This window comes from Leuresthes tenuis, unplaced genomic scaffold (genome assembly GCF_036924035.1).
Source record: "Leuresthes tenuis unplaced genomic scaffold, fLeuTen1.0.hap1 SCAF_4, whole genome shotgun sequence".
Taxonomy (NCBI): Eukaryota; Metazoa; Chordata; class Actinopteri; order Atheriniformes; family Atherinopsidae; genus Leuresthes; species Leuresthes tenuis.
In genome coordinates this window covers 22,716,535-22,737,292 of record NW_027325358.1, presented here as the reverse complement: position 1 = coordinate 22,737,292, position 20,758 = coordinate 22,716,535, and the positions used below count along the sequence as shown (strand labels likewise).

Below are 20,758 nucleotides of genomic sequence, written 5' to 3'. Positions count from 1 at the left end.
TTGGGCACACAGGCTTTTATCAGGACTTGGCCTTGAACATTAGATTGATATTAGAGGTATACAGCTGGCATATTCATTGCTTTTTTTTTAAATCAAGAATTAGCTGGTCTACTCCAATGATATTTTACCCAAACATTTTGTAATCTTTTGTTTGTATGTTTTGACAGGAAGTTTATTTTAGTTGCTTTCAATTAAACAGATTGTCATGGAAATTAAAGCAAACTCTCAGAGGAAGCAAATAATGTGAGTGTTGATTATCCAACATTTGTCTTTTATGCATTCATTAAGTCTTGATGGTGACGAAAAACTACAGAAATGATAGATAAGCACAAACAGAGAAATACTGTGTTTCATTTCAAATATTTGCAGACTGCTGGGTAATATACATTTCATGTGCAACTTTGCAGGATTTGTTTTCAGATATGTTCTTGCAAAGCCAAGTCGGGTCTTTCTTATCTTGCATGTTACCAGTGGTGTGAAGCCCTCGGTACTAACATTCATGAAGATGTCTCTCAGAATCCGACCATGCCTTTCTCTTCAGGAGTCGTATGGACTTGGTTAAATGATACAAAGATATTTTGATGTCAAGTTATCTTCTCTGGTCCTCTAGAGCTTTTGGTGTTACTGAGTTGGCTGGTACAGTCTTTGCCTTTGTATCACATTAGAGCATTCCTAAAGTTTCTGTTGATCTGACTATTTTTTTTTTTTTTTTTCTGCCAAACAATGGCCTCATTTACCTTCATGAACAAGCCAGAAAATGAAATTCAGCACTGATTCAACATCAGCATTTTTTTTTCATCTGCTTAACTAGTCCTGAAATAACCAGAAAACAGGTCGCACCTACCCATGAAACCACGTATCACCCATTGAATCAAAGCTGAAAATCTAATGGGATTTGTTACTTCTAAAAAACACTGAGGACCGCTCCTGTTTTATGTAGGAAATCCTTGAACCCTTGGCTATAGTCCAGCAGTGATCAATATTACTGTGTGGAAACAGATATGGAGACAGTGTGTAACATCTATATGGGACAAGATCTCTTTTCTGTGTGTTGTTAACACACACGAATACAGATACAAAATATATTTCAAGGCTGATAAAAAGGCTAAATCGTTGTCAGTTGGTAAAGGTTTCTAGATTGTATTTCAGCCAATGTGTTCCTGATCTTTTGCTCTCCACATGACTGCTTTTACGCAGGCAAACAAAACCCAACATGATTGGTTAATACACCTTGGACTAGCCAGAAAGCCTCCAATTCCAAACTTTTATTCCTGGCCTACATGCGATGCATATTTCTATGCAGATATATGTTTATATTTTCATTAAATATAGGGAGTAGAAAATATATACATTATGTAAAGCTTTATATGCTTTGTATGCTGTGTATGTCACAGAAAACTAAATGTTTTACAAGGCATAGACACAAGATGAAAAGAGGTAAAGTTCAGGTAAGGATGAATGTCACACAATCCTGATGAATTCTCAATTTTATGCATCGTTCTGTTGCTTCAAAATTAATCTACAAACCATTACACTTCAAAACTTTAGGATCATTCTCTTTGGTGTGTCATTTCTAACTTTGACCTCTGAAAGCAACAACAAAACAAAGCTGAAAAGTGTGAGGTAAATATTGTGTTTAATAAACAAACATCAGTCAGGGAACTGACATTAGTCTGGGGATGGAGATGAGGGAATATAAAGCACAATGCACATGTGTGGAGGTGGGAGGGGAAAATATTTATCTGTTACACAAGGTGCCCCCGTACAGTAAGGAGCAGGAAGCTCTATATAACATACAGATCAGGATCCAAGTCTACGGTACAAAAACTTAGCAGCAACATGTTAACATCGGAGACCAAGGGGCTAACAAAGTAGTTTCATTTAGAAAAAGTCACAGTATTCTTTAAATTTGTTAAAAAGGTAAAAACAGTTCTATGCATCCGCTAAGGTCAATGCTACTCACAAGATCTGTGTGTGGAATACATAGGTAGGGAAATTATCTATACATTTATACTCTAATATAAAGACCTTCTGGTAATGGCACAGTACAAACTCTCAGGAAACGCGACAAAAATATACAATGTCTTCACGTCACATTTGCAGATTAAAATGTAACTAAGGTCTCTGGCAAGCACAATAGTTTCAGTGATCAAAAAACAACTTGTCATCAACCAAAATAAAGGACACCATTTTGTTAGTTCAGCTATCTTGACAGAGTATGTCTTTTTAATACAAAAATAAGGACAAATATAAATTAATATATATTAAAAGAATCAGATTGATATGTGGGGATCTACTGAATAAGTACAGGTATTTATGGTACAATAAATACTTGTCATTCATGACTCAGGGTGGATAAACAGCGAGTAGTGTATTAAACCTGACAGGTAATACGTTTAACTCTACAGGGGAGAGTACTTGTGTGTGCGTGTGTGTGTGTCTGTGTGTGTGTGTGTGTGCGTTGTTCAGTAGCTGTATAAAATACCACAAGTTTGAGCACGGCTGTGTGTTGGATCATGCACACAGTCTCAGAGGGTTCAGGAGGTCTGCTAAAGGAGACTGCACACTACCTACAGTGGTGGTTTTTGTGTTGTCAGGGGGTTATCGCTGCTCGCCCTGTCCCATGCTTTAATGCAGCTCCACCTAGTGGTGGGTCTGTGGTACTACCAGTTAAAATTACTCCTAAAACAAACAACTCACAGACAGAAAGCAGGAAGTCTACAGGAAGTGGTCAGCCGTCAGTGACCCGTCAGTTCTCCGGAGAAGAGACAGTGCGACACACCATTGGAGTCATCATTGCCAACAAAAAGAAGCAGATGTAAGGACAAAGTCAGCTTTTGTGGGGTTTTTTTTTGTCTTTTTCTCCACTTCATAATAAAAAATAAGTCTGTTTTTGTACTTTACAATACAATTCAAGATCCCCGCCGAGGAAGCATCAATCATCAGTCCAGCACTGACAAGAAACAAATCTCTTTATTTTTTAGTAGTATTTTTCTTGTTTTTTTTTCTTTTTTTTTCTCTTTTTTTCAGGGTTTTTTAAAAATGGGTTGGTGGGGGAAATACTCTGGGGAGGGGGTTGAACGCTTTCCTCATGAGGAATAAGAGAAGACTGGGATCAAGTAAGGCGGGCAGGAACACAGAACATATCTGGAGAAGCGGAAATCTGCCGATCATGTTGTCTCTTTTTTCTTTTAATTCTTTCTCTTTTTACGAAGAACACTTTGTACAGCCGCACTTGACAACTTTCTCCACTTCCTGGACAAAAGAAGAGCCATCAGTGCACTGGAAGGTGTATTTCCTACGTTTGCTGCGGAGGGGGGTGCAGCAGGTGTCCTGTCCTTCTGATCCCCCCGGGCAGCTGCCTCGACACTCTAGACGGGAGACCTTCTCCTGGGTTTGGCACGCCGCGTAGCCTTGCTGTCTCTGGTAGACATCTCGGACCCGTTCACCTCGGCAGGCCACCTCTGCAGAAATGCAAACCAAACAGGAGTGTTACAAGTCCACAATTTTAGAAGGAAACTCCATTAATTTTGCACAGGAGTCTTGGGTGCTTGTTAGAAAGGATGTAATGATGCTTTCTGGTGACAAAGAAAAAATATAATTCAAAATATTCTTTTAACTCAATCAGATCATGGCTGCTTGCTCAACAACTCATGTGTTACATCCTAAAGCAGATGGCGATGATAGTTGATCTTTATGGTGACAACAACAAAACTAGAGAGAACATATATATATATATATATGGAACAATGAGAAGAGGTTAAAGTGGTGCTATCATGAGGAATGGAACATGCAAAATCCCTGTTCTGCAAAGTTTGGAGACATACTCAGACACTTCATGGCATCAAACCCAAAGAAGTACATTTGACAAACGGTAATAATATCTGATGTTCAAAAGGACCTGACATGGGCAAATAAATCTAATGTTCTGGTTGTAGAAATAAAATGCATTTATATTTCCCCATAACTGTAGGAGTTAATGGGACAGGTTGTCTGTAAATTGCAACCTTAAAATCAGAGAAAGTTGGGGTTTTATGTATGATGCAAAAGCGCAGTGAATCTTATTTATTTACTCACTAACTTTTTTACTTCCTGACTTTTATTTCATTACAGACAGTAAGAGTCATATCAGGTGTTATTTTGTCCTGTTCTTTCTGCAAACACTTCTTAAAACGTTAAGTAAAAGGATGTTGCTACATTTTTCCTGTAAAATTCTCTACACATTCTCTGTTGGGGACAGCTCTGGCCTGCAGGATGACCAGTACAGTATCTGCACCCTCTTTTTTCTCAGTTTCACATTCAAGTTTTTTTTTGTCACATGTATTTTTACAATACAGCGGAATTCTTGTGCTACAGTTGCTGATGAGGGTAGGGTAGTGCAGGGGTTAAGCCATGTGGTTTTGCTGTGCCTTGTTGAAAAATGCATGGAGATCCCTGGAAAACATGCTGTCTTGAAAGGGGCATGTGTTCATATATCTCAGTGAACTTTTCTGCATTAATGGTACCATTGCAGACTTGCAAAAGAGCTTTGACAAGGGCACTGCCACAACCTCATACTATCGCACTGGCTTTTGGATGTGTTGCTGATAAGAGTCTGGATGGTCCTTTTCCTCTTTGGTGTGGAACACGTATTTTCTCACATTCAAGATTGTGAATAATGATTTGTCTAACCACAATACACATTTCCAGTGTGTGAGGGTCCATCCCAGATGTCTTTGCCCATGTGGTTACTGTAATAGGAAATTACATGTTGGTTTTCCTGAACTGTTATACAACAGAACTGCATGAACTGCTTTAGCAAATAATGCTAAACGTCATATGGTTCATTTTCCAATGTGCTCTGTACTTAAGATGGAATTTGAACTGTCTGGACAAATATGTGTATGTGGTCAAACACTGTATAAAAGGAACGATCTTAGCACCAGTGAGTTGTCCAGACTCTTGAAACCCCGTGGTTGAAAGAGGCTGCACCCTATTCGGCCAAATATTGAGACTTGGTCTCTTGACTCCGTTTGACGATTATTGCTGACTATTGCTGGTTGTTCATTCTAGTTTGATTTGTTATTCTGTAATAGATTCCTTAAATCATAGGAGACTTATTGTTGTCTTTGCTTCCTCACCACAGAGCAAACAGTTTTTGCCTCTACAGTTACAACAGCTATTGATGAATGGCAGTTCTTGATACTGTGCTGTCTGAGGTATCACAGATACCAGTATCCAGATTAGGCTTATTAGGCTCATTATGCATTGAAATTTCTTCAATAGCTAAATTACATTCTGAACAGTAGAGGTGGAAAATACAAAACCTTCTCAATATTTCTTTGAGGAACATTTTTTTGTCACATTTTTACGATTTTTCTCATGCATTTATTGACAAACTGGAGATCGTCCAACCAGCTTTTGCGCCTCAAAGACAAAGCCTTTCATGGATCCTGCTTTTGTACCAAATCAGGATTACAGTCATCTGTTTGAAACCTAATTTGTACCTGTGAATTTCCCACATCCCAACATTTATTTGGAATGTGTCACAGGCCTGAAATGCAAACATGTAGGTATATTAACAAATGGAAAGAACTTGACAAGACAAAACATGAAATATTTTGGGTTCTTACTGCAATTAAATAAAAGTCGAAGTACACAAAGCGCAAATTCTTTTTTTCTTTTTCCTTTTCCATACTGTCCCCAACTTATTTGCATTTGGCCCTTTTGACACTTTTTCCTTATCTATGAATTAAATATGTAACAAGTTGTGTCCATAGATGCCAAAGCTTTATTTGTCACATTTTTCTTCTTCCTCTAGCTAAGAAATAAAAAATATGTTTTTATCCTGTTAAAAAAATCAGCACATGCAAATTCTGCAATATTTAATTATAAGATTTCATTATCATTAAATAAAATACTTTACTGACCTGCTATTTGACCATTGTACAATTGACAAGAAAAAAAAGAGAGGTAATTGACCCCATCTTAAGTATGTTGCATGAGTTGAAAAGAAGGTGAGAGACTTGAAAAAATATGAAGAATTGAAGCAGACAGGGTTAGGATACATGTGATCATGCAGTCTCACCTGAGTTGCCCCTCGTGTGGGATTAATAGGAAGCTCAGGAGATGCTGAGTTGAAAAAGTGACGGGTTACAAGCATTAGTGCGGAGACATTAAACATTGTTAGATACACACACGCACACACACACACACACACTGCTGAGAGACAGAGAGAGGAAGAAGCTTTGAAGAAGGGTTATTAAAGAAATACTTCAGATTGAAAAGCTTGGACAGTATTAGTTCATGTTTTTAGAAGAATGTTGGTCATCATTTTACCTTACGCACAGATAGCAATCTCTATGCATAGGAGCATGAAGCATAGTAAATATGCATCGGTAAGCATCCTTGTTTTGCTCACCTCTGTCACAAGCCTCTCCTGTGTATCCACTGTTACACTCGCAGTATGCTTTGCCCAGGCCTGACACTCTACATTTGCCATGTTTGCAGAGAGACAGGCTGCAGAGGTTAGTTGTATCATGGTCCTGCTCATCACAGAGTACACCAGCAAAGCCAGGCTGGCAGCGACAGGAGTAAGAGTAGGAGTTTATTGGGAGGCAAGTGCCATGAACACACCTGTGGGATGGAGGAGGGAGGGACAGGACAGAATATGATAATGTGGACAGATATCCATATCTATGTTGTTTTTTTTTTTTGTTAAAAAAAACCCCCAAAACACTGAAAGTGCAAACACTATGGTTTTAAAGCTAAAAAAAAAAAAAAAAAAACACTCACTTGTTGCCGTCACAAGGGTTGCTAACTTGCTGGTCACACAAAGTCCCCGTCCAACCAGGGTGACAGGTACAAGTGAAGCCACGGTGACCAGTTGGGTGACAGTCGCCTTGGACACAGGCACCTCTCTGGCATGGCTGGCAGCCAGGCTCTACCCCATTACCAAGCCACTGTCTGGTGCTCTGTGAAGTCCCTGAGCCTGGAGCCCCTGGTTCCAGCCCAATTCCAAGGTCCTGGAGCTTCCCATTGATGTAGAGGTTACGGAGACAGCCATGAAAGCTGGTGCCGTTGTGGCCTCCTGAGCTGTGCTGCAGGGCTGAAAGACCCCCAGAAGCTGAGGCCTGCTCTGGCATCCCTGCATAAAAAAGATGGGATTAGAGATCAGAGCAGGTAGATTATCTATCTATCTAGATTATCTATATGTCTCTAGACAACATGAGAACAACTAGTAAATAAAATCAGATATACTCCTATATATACTATAAATTTTTTTTAGTTACTGTGATAAACTGCCCTACTTTAGCAAAACTTTTAAAACAAAGGGACAGTTAGTGATATTTTCGTCTTTTCCAAATCAAATTCATGATTAAGGTTTTCACTCATACTTATTTTTGTGATATTGTGATATATATTGAGATATGTATTCTAAAAAATGCACTGATACATTAAAATAAACGTGAAACGTGATCAATGAAATAGTTTTTGGTGGTTATTCTGACATCAACACAGAACCAGAAAAGTCCTCACCTCCCAGGTAAAGTGGAGAATCTATGTTGAGTGTGGACTGTTTACTGATGGAGTTGATGGATTTCGGTGGCCCCCCATCGATGGACAGAGACAGAGTCTGGTCTGCAGCTACTAGCTCCACAGCATGAAAACTGCCATCATTTACTGTCTCCACACTGAGGGAGAGAGGACGGAGAGATTCAGGCTACACATCTGTATCATCCATCATGTGAATGTGGCATCTGTGAATGAACTGCTGGACATGTCTGCCTGCATGTGCATGCACCTGTATATAGCAGAAGGAGGGTAGGATCCGGTGTCATAGCTGACCCTGAGACGTCCCCTGTACAGTTCCATTGCGATGTGATCGTTATCTCCCTTATACAACAACACACCGCTGTCTTCATCTGTGGCAATCTGAAAAAACATGTTCATGTCAGCGACCTTATTCCCAGCAATGGAACGCTTACTCTAATGATTTACTGACAGGAATTAAAGGTAAGTACTGCCTCATCATCAAAATGTATTTAGACCTTCAAAAAGTTGTCCATATGACCTTCATATAGGTTGTGAGCACAGGACTGACATAAAATCCCATTTTAAGTTGGTACAGTATCATGAACTTCTTAGCAGATAGTTTCCTGCTGTTTCCTACATTCTGATGACCTCACAAATATAAATCAGTATAATTAGTACACTTTATACCCAAATGCTAACAATGAACTCACATATCCCTCATATATAATGATAAGGCAAAACTGATGGTGATCGCCACCTGTTTTTGAACTGTATGAAAGTATTGAAACTAAAAGCACATGTGTAGAAAGGTGGTCACTATGACTTTAGTGTCTTGACTGTATCAATAGGATAAGAAATAGGAGAGAATGCTTTTTTTATAGCATAAATATACTGTATAAATACTGTATAAATATACTTATTTTCTTTAATTTTTTATCATCATTTGTACCTCAAATTATATTTGATACTGTTTCTTTAAAAAAAAAAACGGCTAGGATATGTAGAGGAGAACTACAACTTCAACATAAATTAAGCTTTTGCGGAATTTCAATAAGGATCCCAGATGTTAAGGCTTTTAAGGCTTGCTACTCCCACCACTTTCATTTTCTCATGCTGCCAAATGTCTGATACCACCACTCCAGTCCAAAAGTATTCTTGTCCTCTAATCTTTGAGTCAATTCGTATGATCCTTGTCCTTTTGCAACTCCCTCAATACATTTTGTTCCATTCTTTTAACTGATCTCTTCTTATTGAACTGTTAATGACAGGGAATCCAAACATTATTGGAAAAAGTTGCCTTCAGGACTTCAAGTGGGCATTTTAGAAAATGATTAACTTGACAGGATCTGTTTCAGCCCAAATAATGGCATTTTCCCAAAGCAACCACCACTGCTTTTGTTGTCTAAACCGAACCAGACATTGAAAACTGAAAATAATAATAGCTTTCCACCCTTTTCCACAAACCTCTTTTGTGTTTGCCATGATAAAGTAACAAGCTAAAAAAGTTTGGAAAAATACATTTAAAACAGCATTAAACTAAAATACATGACATTAACTGAGCTCGTACCTGCAGGCTGATGTTGGTCTGTGGTGAGAGGGAACTGGAAGGAAGCTGCAGGTATGACTCGCGGCTGACAAAGTTGACGCTAACAAGTGTCTCACAGCGTTCGCCCTCATAGCCGTGGAGACACTGGCAGCGGGGGTCTGTTGCCACGACAACGCACTGAGCCCCGTTGAGGCATTCGTGGTTGTCACATGGGCTGGTGCGAGGAAGAACCATTGGTGGAGAGAACTCGCAGAATAACCCGCTGCAACGCATAATTTAAGGCACATCAACTCTATGAACGACATTTTAACACAGAAAATATGCAGTCGCAGTAATGTATACAATCTGTGGAAATACCTACTAATGCAGGTACACTGCACAGATTATTTATAATTTATTTATAATTATTATATATATTAGAGAAAAATAATATCAGCAACATAATTACTACAACTACTAATACATGCTTATCAAGGTACTCACATTTTACGTTTAGTTTTCATCAAAAGTCATACAATGCAACATCTAACTTTAATCATGTAACAAACGCATCCCTGAAAAAGTATGTTTATTTTTTTTTTAACATGGACAAATCCGTTCAGTCTTGGAGGAGTTCTTTTAATAACAGTTGAACATTCGATTTTAGAGTTAGGAGGCAACCACAACACACTGTTTGGAAATCAATCCCTTAATAAACCAACATATAGAATTAAATCTGAGTAAGTATTTCCTCACAAAATTCTCACACCCCACTACACTTCCAACCTTTGTGACCAACACAAAAGATATCTCTCAATGCAGTGGAAATCTCCTCCAAGATTACATATAACGAACAGAGGTTATACGGATTTAGCATAGTGCAATTGCTTTCCTTGACAAACCAAGAAAACAAACATATCAAAGACAAGGATCACTTAAATGCTGACAGTCTTTGTTGGAAAACTCTTGAATTAAAAACTAAATCTTTTTTTTTTAAATCCCCTTTAGGCTTGAATTGTCAACAAGATTAGCATGCATTGCAACATATCATTAAAGTTATTATTGGCTGAGAGAATATTATTCCTATGAAATGATTAGCATGTGTGAGTTCCTGCTGGGATGTGGGCCTCACCTGTATCCCTCTGAGCAGACGCAGGTGTAACCATTCACAGCGTCAATGCACTGACCTCCGTTCTGACACTTATTCTCTTCACAGTCATCGTAGTCCAGCTCACAGTGCTCACCTAAATAGCCTGGGGTGCACTCACACCTAACATGTACAAAAACACACACAAAAATGCTTGTAGATCGGGGACTATTAGATTGCTGTTTGCAACATAACATCTGGTTTTTGGTTAAACACACTGCGTTCCTGCCTGCGGTTGGATTAGCTCTTGCTGCGTGTTGAAAACTCTTTAACACTGAAAGGAAAACATGTCAGATCCCCGTTGACCCAGACAGTCTAGACGGTTCACATACAAGACAACACGCACACACTCACAATCCTAATTTTAATATGGCATGTCGAAATGATTAGAACTTAGTAACTGTGCACACACACATACCCGCCCCCCACACACACTGCTTATCTCTGCAGGGAAAAATAAGCAACTCATCTATCTCAGCGTGTCAGTGTTAAAATGCAGCAGAGAGAACGCTACAAATGTGTGCGTGTATGTGTGTATAATCTACTCACTTGTATCCCTGAGGAGTCAAAATGCACTTCGAATCGTGCTGACATGGGTTCAGCTCCGGGGCACAGAAGTCCAGCTTCTCTTCACATAGCTCTCCTAGAAACACACACACAAATGACATCAGCACCTTTTCACCACTTTGAATTGCATGAACGCTAAAGTGAATTTAATATATAAAATACATCGATATCGCCCAACTTCCTCAGTGTGCTTCTTCTGTGTGTGCTTATTGCACTGGCTGCATTTGCATTAAATGCAGAGAAATGCATATGTGTGTGTGTGTGTGTATTGTATGGGTGTGCTCTGATGATGGATGACTCTCTTGTGGCCAAAACCAACACAGTGGTCTGATAAATGATCTCATCGCTGAGAATGTCATGTTCCTGATGATATTCCAGAGTGTATCCTGATACTTTGAACTCCAAATGAATCACTGATGAGGAATCAGGGAATCAACCAATACTCCTGACAGCAAGAAGTTCGCTTAGGGAGTAATTACACAACCCCTTTGGGATCTATGGGATTATGTATGCGTGCCTTTATGTTTCTGTAGCATCAACTAACAACTTTGCTAGATTTGCACATCTAGAAGCAGTCGTTTTTGCTTAGTAAACTCTTATTTCTACAAGAAAATCCTAACATACTTTCTAATCAAGAAGCTAATGTCTTTTTCTCCCAGTCGGCTTGATTTTGAAATATTGGTTGCAGAACAGCTGCCATCTATTTGTGCAAATACAGTCATGAAAAAGACGGCACACCCTCTTTTTAAGGTTTCTAAGGTTTCTTAGGTTTTGCATTACAGATTGATACATGATTAAAAAAAATCACCTGGTCCTACAAGTACTACAAGCTCAGATGAACAATAACACATGATAGAAGACACTGTGTCGTTATTAATTTAACAAAAACAAAGCCAAAATGCAGAAGCAGTGTATGGAAAACAAAGCTTTACTGCATCCACAGGAATTAAGAAGGTAAGTAGAAGCCAGTTGCTGTAAATCAAATGCACTTGATTAACTGATCATCAGAAGGTGTGAGCACCTCTATAAAAGCAGAGAATTTGCTAGTTTGCTGGTTTAGAGCAATGAATCAGTAATGATCTTAGAGAAGAAATCGCTGCTGCTCATCAATCTGGGTAGGGGTAAAAGGCCATTTCCAAACAATTTGGAGTACATCATTCTACAGCGAGAAAGATTATTCTCAAGTGGAAAACATTCAAGACACTTGACAATCTCCCAGGAATGGATGTCCCAGCAAGTTCTCCCCAAAGTGAGACTAGGAGGAACAGCAAAAACATCAAGAGCTTCATCTCAAACTCTACAGGCCACAGTTAGCATGTTAAACGTTAAAGTTCATGACAGTACAATTAGAAAAAGACGAGTATGGCTTGTTTGGAAGGGTTCCAGGAGAAAGCCTCTTCTCTCTAAAAGGAACATGGCAGAACAGCTTGGGTTTGTAAAGTTACATCTGAACACACCACAAGACTTCTGGCACAATGTTCTTTGGGCAGACAAGACCGAAGTGGAGAGGTTTGACAATAATGCACCAAGCCAAGTTTGGAGAAAACCAAACACAGCATACCAACACAAACACCTTATACCAACTGTATAAACACAAACACTGATGCGTGAGGCCTGTTTGCAGCCACAGGACCTGGGCACTTTGCAGTCATTAAGTCCACTCATCTGTATACCAAAGTATTCTAGAATCAGATGAGAGGCCATCTGTCTGACAGCTAAAGCAAGGCTGAAACTGGGTTATACAACAGGACAATGATCCCAAACAGCAACAAATCTACAGTATAATGTCTGAAAAAGAAAACGATCACGGTTTTGCAATGGTCCAGTCAAAGTCTGGAATGCAGCCTGATAGAAATGTTATGATGGAACCTGAACTCCCTCTGCATACCGAGACAATGTTTTTTAAAAATAAGTGTAACAAAACTCCCCCACAATGACGTGAAAGACTACAGATTACACGGTGTACTTATTCAGTCACAAACTGCTTCTGCATTTTGTTTTTGTTAAATGAATATTGAAACGATATAATATTTGTTATTTATCTGAGGTTCACTTTCTTTTTCACATAACTGTATACACTATACAGATATACGGTTTCAGACCAGCAGATCATGCTGATAAACTGTTTATCATGATGAATCTGTTGAGAACTGAATGGGCTTCAGGCTGAGTGCCACAAGCTCGCTGAGTGAAATACTGTTAGACAGAGAAATAAACTGTCAATCTGGGTCTTAATATGAGACTTTTAGAAATATAATATACCAAGAAATCCCATTTAATTTGAACTTGAAATTGAAAGTATACCTTGGATGGCAATCACATATAAGCAGCTAGCAGCTGTCATCAGTTTGCACATCAAAGACATGCACTGCTTGCACATACAAAATGTTAAATCTGTATATAACATTTCTATGGGCGCATGGATAAAGCACAGGAAATGTGGGAAGTTAGGAATGGAAATAAGGAAATAAGAAAAAGGAGAGGGACAGGAGGGACGGAGAGAAGAACAGACTAACCTCTCTCCACCTCATTGGTAGCAGCTGCAACCACAAAAAAAGATGACAGATGATAGAAAGCAGAGCGAGACAGGAGAAAAGACACGGGACAGCAAAACATCCAAAGACAGAGAGAGAACACCGCCACAAAGATTAGCAGTCAGAGATGTTTAGCACAGTGCAAAAGCAGACAAACAAACAGCAACAGACCAGTGTTAGTCTGATTAGATATGGTTTGCCCTAACCTTATTATAGTGAAAAATCTTATCTTATCTTATCTTATCTTTGTATAAAAGGTTTTAGTTTTGAGAAAAGTAAGAGTACAGAGGAAGTTACTAGTTCTGGAAACAAAAGTTGCCTAAAGCTTTTTCCTATAGGCAACTAAACTGAATGGCTTTAAGTGGAAGCAGATCCACGGTCCGGCAAAATATTACTTCAAATAGTTAAATTTTTTTTTTTACAACTGATGACTGAAAAGAATAAAGATCACATTTGAGGAGCCCCAGATTTCTATATTCACTGTCAATAAGAAACACATGAGAAAAGAATACAGAATGGTGGAAAACATGTTGTCATCCCTCTTTGTTAGCATTGTGGTACCTGTGTACTCTGGTGAACACATGCATGTGTAGTTGTTGATGCCATCAACGCAGGTGGAGTTGTTCTCGCAGTCATTATCTTCACAGTCGTCAATGTTGATCTCACACGCATCACCCTCAAAGCCCTCCGGACACACACACCTGGAGTTATTCATACACAGATGCACTCATAAGTTAAAAAAAAAAAGACATACAGAGAATAGAATATTGTGCCATCATCATAACTGATAAATAATTCCCAGAAGTCCAATGTAGCATTGTTTTATGTCATGTTTTAACTGATCAATAGTACAAAAATTACAAGTTTTTACTTGAATATCATCTTCCTGAAAGAAATACATCGTTAGAGAGGCTGAGAACTTCACATTTTAGTTACTTCAGCTTGAAAAACAAATGCCAGGCCATCATTAAAGTGACTGGCAATTTATTTTCTGTTAATAAACATTTCGGCAAATTGGTTTTTCAAGCCTGCTTTAATATAGAAAATATTTTCCATGCATGCAATTAATAACTGCAATGTGTGCCTCATCTACTTTTCCCCCAACAGGGCCATTATTCATTATTCTGTTACAGAATTTGAAGCACACATGAATGTGCCTCAACTCAGTAACTACTACTCAGCTTTATTAGTGCACACATACACACGTGAAAAGCCCTCAGAGTGCTATATTATTGTTATTATAGTCTAATGAAGAGCTCTTATGCGGTACACTCTCGGGTGGATTAATATGTTATTATATAGTCAGTGACAGCTCCTCACAATTAATATTTCAACCTGTATCCTGTAAAAAAGATAACAAAGATGGAAAAACAGGAGACAGAAATTCAGTACATAGGGAGAGTCTGACAATAGACAGAAGAGACAGTGGAAGAGACAAGACAAGCTGTGATCTTGGGTTGCTCTAATTGTCTGTGTGGGTGGCTAAAGTCAGCTTGGAGCCAGAAGACAGGCATTAGCTCGCCTCCTGTTGGTACTAAACAGCCTAATGAAGAGATGACAGTTCTCACCGCAGGTCTGTCATCCACAGAAGCACTCTGAAAACAGAAACCGGTCCTTGATATATTTACCCCCATGTCAATTAATTTCCAGTTAGAGTATCATTGATGGAGTTATCTGCTGGGGATCACCTGCTATGTCTTATAGTGTGTGCTCAATAATCGACAGTCAATTAATATCAGATCTTTGTTTTAGACCAGACTCTGTGGGTTTGTGCTAAGATAATTATTTTTGGACAAAGGATTAATATATATATATAAACTATTATATACACAACAAATGCATTATCTGAGAATGTTGCATCCACCTGAACAATGGCTTTTACAAATGTTTCTGGATTGAATAAAACCATTTGGAAGTTAAGTGTTTAACATGTTGCAGAAATTGAAAATAGCATAATAATGCAGTGTAAAAGCAGCCACTCTGACATGGCTTACTTTTCAACATTTTTTTAAACTACATGGCTTATGTTTGCAAAAAAAGCAAACATTTATTGGTAAGAAAAAAATAAGTGTCAGTCAGTTCATCATCAGGGTTTACACTATATAAGACTTTCTCTGGAGCCTCTAGAGATATTACAAAGTTTTGTCAATTTGGTTACTACCATTTGAGACTGGTAAGCTGATATTTCACCGTAAAATCTGTACTTTAAGGCAATTTTTTGCAACTAGTTTATAATCAAATAATACACTGAAAATCTTTTATGATGACACATGATGACTTGTAATAATGGCTCCTTTTACATTCTCATTTCACCACCCAAATGCATAGTCAAACAGAACATGTCAGGTCTACTATAGAGCAAAAGACACTTCTCCTCTTTACTTGAGCTTGCCACTCTTGTGGCTTGCACTCATAATTTCATTATTTTTCCACACAGCATGCAAATTAGCTCCGGACTAAGCACCGGTTCTCCCAATCTTCTGGGCTGAACATATGGGCTGCCTGACCTTACCTTTTAGAGAATGTAAGTGGTGCTCTGTAGATTCAAAGCAAAATTCCCCAGCTTGTTATGGTATAATATTTTTTTTTACCAGGTTTTATTAGATTTAGCAGCTTTGTTTGATTTATCTTGATTTTCGGATTCACGTTTTTTTGTTTAAGTTCTATTTTCATTTTGTCTTTTGGATTTAGATTTTATGGACTTTCTGCCATCTGCCTGCCTCCAGACTGTTAGTTTGCAGTCTGTGTTAAAAAGTTTAAGTTTATAGGGTCTTAAGGACTTAACAACTTAGGCATAACCTTCGAGGTGAACACTTTCACAGAAACTAACTGGTTGTTAAAAAAAAAAAAGACTGACCAGAAGTTGCTTCCTTCTCCTTCCTTCAGATGGCAAGTTCCACTATTCTGGCAGGGGTTACTGATGCAGGCATGGATGGGTTCCTCACAGTTTTGGCCCTTATGCAAACACAAGCACATACATAAGGTTTTATTATCGCAAAGTATTATGTCGGCTGGGTAAAAAATCCATCCTAAAACCAAAGAGTTCTCGCTCTTTTAACAAAACTTAACTTTGTTATGTGAGATATATATGTGTAATATATGTATGTAGCTGTCTGGGTCTCCATGGTTTGTGTACCTTAAATCCATAAGGGCACGTGCAGCGGTAGTAGTGCACGGGGTCATTGGCGCATGTGCCATCATTCTTGCAGGGATTCGACAAGCAGGGGTCACACTTAGCCTGGATACTCATATCCACCGGACCTTTGTGATGCACCAATGCACAAAAACAATACATGTACACAAGAGACAAGATTAACATATAATTGGTGAGTTAGAATACAATGATTTACACACACTTAGACATCTGTACATTATGAGGGACCTGCATTGATCCTATTAGTGGAGAAAGGGGGTGGAGTGTCACCCTGCCTGGTACGTTTTTTTCCTGAAATTTAATTTTGAATAACAAAATATTGTATTTCAAGGAATAGTGGCTGTATGCTAAAGTATTTAGCATATAACGAATGAATATTGGATATAGCACAACATTGGGTATGATAACACCATGTGGCTGCTCAAAGCAAGTCAACAATTTATAAATGATAAAGATGGAACATTCTGTGCAGGACCATGATATGTACAGAAGAAATACATACAGTATCCCCAAATCTAATGACAGGACATAAACATTTAACAACTATGTCACTGGTGAGAACACGAGGGCTGAAAGGGAAGCAGTTCAGTCTGGTCAGGGATCTGAGGAAAACTGGGATGGGGCTGTCTCAAACTGGGATCTCAGGGGATGAAGAGAAATGACTGGGAAATGATTGGCTACTTTACCTGGCACCAGAAAACCACAAGGCCCGGAGACTTCTACAGTGCGTCAGTTAGATTAGGTCAAAAATAGGTTTCAGTCATGTGTTCAAAGTTAATGTGATATGATAAGGTTGAAAGGTTAAGGTCAACAGTCAGTTGCATTTTCAGTATGACAGGTTACAGCACAATCATGCTTGAGAGGAAATTAGTGGACTTTAGAGTCATTATAAACACTCCAAGTTCTTCACCACAGGTGGTCTTAAGTGCATAGATAGTCAGTTTTCTTTAATGAAACTAGCAGCCGTACCAGAATGATAAGTGAAGTCAACATCTTTTATATGGCTTTGGCAACATCTGACACTGTGTTAGTGGTTTCTAAGTGGTCTGTTATGTGTAGACACAGCACTGGTTCAACCCTTGAGGTAAGTGGTGTTTCCTAAATGTTTAAATGCGCATAGGTCAATGTTAAGTGGTTTGACAAACAAAAATATGTATTCCTCTGAAAATGGTTAGGTACAAGGACTAGACTGAATTGGAAAAGCAGCTAAAGTCCAAATAAAACTGCAGAAATCTTGGAGAACTATTGCTGTAGACCACATTTAAAATATTACAAGAAAGTCTGGCTCACTGGAAGCAAAATATAAAGAATAAGGGATGGCTGATGCACTGACAAAGTTTTCTTTCATTTTTTACTTTTCATATATGTTGAAGTTGTTCAGGTTGGATATTTTCAAGGATATAAACATCAGGAAAAATGCATTTACAGGAAGGGAAGTAATTGAATATCAACATTTAATGATATCAAGTGAAAATGAGAGGTTAAAAAATATGTACTTTTCAATGCAAATGCTAATTACTTTGAAAGCAGGATGGCCAAAATTCTCATTGTTCTGATTTTTTTTCATCTGATAAATTCTTTTAATTTTACAATAATAGCAATGCGATACTAGCTTACTTAAAAAAACATTTTTAACACTATTATGTCCAAATTGCCCATAAATAGCACTATGTCATTGTTTGTGAGACAGAGCAAAAATGTATTTGTCTGCATTCATCTTTTGTTTCCCATCTCTATGAAATAATCAGCTCATGCCAATCATCTCCAAATGGCATTTAATTGACGCAATTAATCAGCTAAGAGATTACTCAGTCAATGAGAAGACAATGTATATTTCTACATGAAACAAAAATGCTGCCTTGCAAATTCTTAAACATGCCCGGTTAAATCTTCCCATTAAAGTGTTCTTTTTTATAGAAAAGAAACATGTAGAAAATGGATATTCACATTTTACATAAAACTGTGCATTTGTACGTGTATCTGCTGGCAGGTGTGTATAGGTGTGACTGTGCTATAGCAGTGTATTGTGTAATAGTGTCTGCTTACCTGTGCAGGTAAACTTCTTGGAAGGCGTCGTTAAGAGCAGTTTGTCAGTCATGTCACCGGGCCCAGCACAACGGGCAATGCCGGGCTCCTTGTAGCCACTCTTCACCCAGTCTGAAAGCCACTGCATGTGACAGTCACAGTGCAGAGGGTTGGCTCCAAGAGCTCTGCAGGATGAGCAGAGGGAAAAGTCAGAAAAAATAATGTGCATTATTATATTATAAAACAACAGCAAGCCCTGAGACTTCTGTCAAAATGGTTTGTTTTTGCTGAACTTGAAAGGAGGTCTTTATTTGAAGTTTTAATTTCTGATGTTCAGCAGGGCAAGAAAAAAAAGGTTATTGTATTATTAAATATTTTTGATAATGACTTAATGTCATAATTTTCTTGCCATCGGCAACATTCATGTTTCTCCACTTGGCTACTGTCTGTCCAATGACATTAAAGTAGGTTTACAAAGCTGTCATTTTAGCCCCACGTCGATCAGTGATACTAATATGTTACAGCCCATTTGAGCTACAAGTCTGCCCTATCTCCGAGGTTTCTGCTGCTGTGAAATAACTTCTGTAGTTTACCGTTGTAGTTACAGCTATAAAATATATAGCACATGTTCATAACTGTGATTCTTTTGGGGGACTTCTTCTCAGATAAAGTCTTGTTGCTGCTCTGATTTTTTTAGATTACCCTGAAACTGACAAATCTAAGAGTGTAACCATTTTGTGATAAATGGTCAATTTCCTCATGTAAGTGTCTTAGACTGAGCTGTTAAACTGGTCAGAAAGGAACTGAGAGCAACTTACAGGTTTTTTTAAATATAAAATAAGTCTAATTATGTTATCTAATAAAAACAAAAAGCAGCAGCCTGTCTTAAGTGCTACTGATGGTGGTGATCCTTTGCACCCCTCCATGGGCAATTCCACAATCATCCTTTACTTTTAACCACCACTCTCAGCCAATCACCCTTGAGTAAATTCAGCAATTTAATACCTTTGTTTAGTATTTTGTTGTCATGTATTTAAACGGGGTAAAGCAAATGTTAGGGACACTTTTGAGTTGAATGCAGTGTAGTAAACCATCACAGGAGCCCTGTGCTTGCTCCTGCTGACTTTCTGACCATTACCACTGGCTCTTAGACACTGAACATTCTGACTGTCATGACAATAGCTAGAGAAATTTGTCCAGATGTGAGACTTGGTTTTTGGAATGTAAGCCCTGCCTAAATCCTTTCCAAAAATGTGTTGACTTGTGTTCAAGCACAGTTTTTGGGAGATTAAAAGGCAGATTGTTTCATCATAAATAGAGACATCCCTTAAGATGTGTGAGTGTTTATGTTTTACTCACAGGTGGGAAAGCGATGACAGGTCTTTGAAGGCTCCCTCTGGTATAAGGGATATGTCGTTACCATGGAGAGATCTAAGAAGGTGAGTGAAGGAGGATGAAAGAAGAAAAAGGGCACAGAAATGTGGATGTCTGGATGTTAGAAGTCTGGATAATATAGCAGCAGTCTGGCTTGACAGTGTCTGTACAGTGTTTGTGTCAGGATGTGTCACTACAGATACTCACAGCAAACGAAGAGACTTGAGACCATCGAATGCCCTCACAGGAATGCACCGCAGGCGGTTGTAGCTCAGGATTCTTTACACACAGAATTAACACGGTGGCACGGAGACAAATGTAGATATTTTTAAGGACAGGACTTTCAGAGCACAATCCTGTGATAAATCCAAGTAAGTTAAGCAGGCAGGACACACAGCATACAGTTTAGCTGCAATTACACATACATCTTCCATGCACAAACAAAAATTAGAATTTTTTTTCTTCTTTGTTGGATTCTTATACACATGTTGCTCATTTTCCAGGTAAATTTTGTTTTGATTGACATTGACTGAAAATATTTGCACACTGGGGAGACAGTTTACATTTGTTATAAATATTAATTAAAGCTGTAACTGGAAGCACGACTTATTGATGTGTATAACAAGTTTCTCCAGGTATGTCGTTTGTGCAAGTTCAACTATATTGTCTTATAGTTCAGGTTGAGTTGTAACTGTATATTAAAGTTCTTCAGGTGGTTTTCTGCTTGTTCTCTGACACTAAGATTAATGTGAGCCTATGATGGTCCACTTGGGACTTTATCTGTGTAGGATCTCAATATAAACTATCTGCAACATAATGAATGTCTTACTGGATTTCTACTTACATACTCCTGAGCATTAGGAAACAACACACACACACACACAGTCACAAATGCATGAATTGGGACTGATGTAAAG

At 38.4% G+C, this 20,758-nt stretch overlaps 1 protein-coding gene across 2 annotated transcripts in view; it reads right to left on the bottom strand.

Annotated features, from left to right (window-relative positions):
• Positions 1-1,612: 1,612 nt before the first annotated feature.
• slit2 (slit homolog 2 (Drosophila)) overlaps positions 1,613-20,758 on the bottom strand; it is a 97,258-nt gene continuing 78,112 nt past the window's right edge. Inside the window, exons 23-37 of one of the 2 annotated variants that reach the window (XM_072383254.1) lie at positions 20,049-20,120; positions 19,827-19,898; positions 18,489-18,652; positions 16,425-16,549; positions 16,146-16,243; positions 13,850-13,989; positions 10,737-10,830; positions 10,173-10,310; positions 9,083-9,323; positions 7,784-7,914; positions 7,519-7,673; positions 6,775-7,126; positions 6,401-6,615; positions 6,068-6,111; positions 3,284-3,464 (exon numbers count right to left, since the gene is read on the bottom strand). In XM_072383254.1, the coding sequence (XP_072239355.1) occupies positions 3,372-3,464; positions 6,068-6,111; positions 6,401-6,615; positions 6,775-7,126; positions 7,519-7,673; positions 7,784-7,914; positions 9,083-9,323; positions 10,173-10,310; positions 10,737-10,830; positions 13,850-13,989; positions 16,146-16,243; positions 16,425-16,549; positions 18,489-18,652; positions 19,827-19,898; positions 20,049-20,120 (2,134 nt within the window). In that variant the 3' untranslated portion in view covers positions 3,284-3,371. Of the gene's footprint in view, positions 3,465-6,067; positions 6,112-6,400; positions 6,616-6,774; positions 7,127-7,518; positions 7,674-7,783; positions 7,915-9,082; positions 9,324-10,172; positions 10,311-10,736; positions 10,831-13,849; positions 13,990-16,145; positions 16,244-16,424; positions 16,550-18,488; positions 18,653-19,826; positions 19,899-20,048; positions 20,121-20,758 lie in introns of both variants that reach the window. The other variant, XM_072383253.1, reaches the window with a different exon arrangement.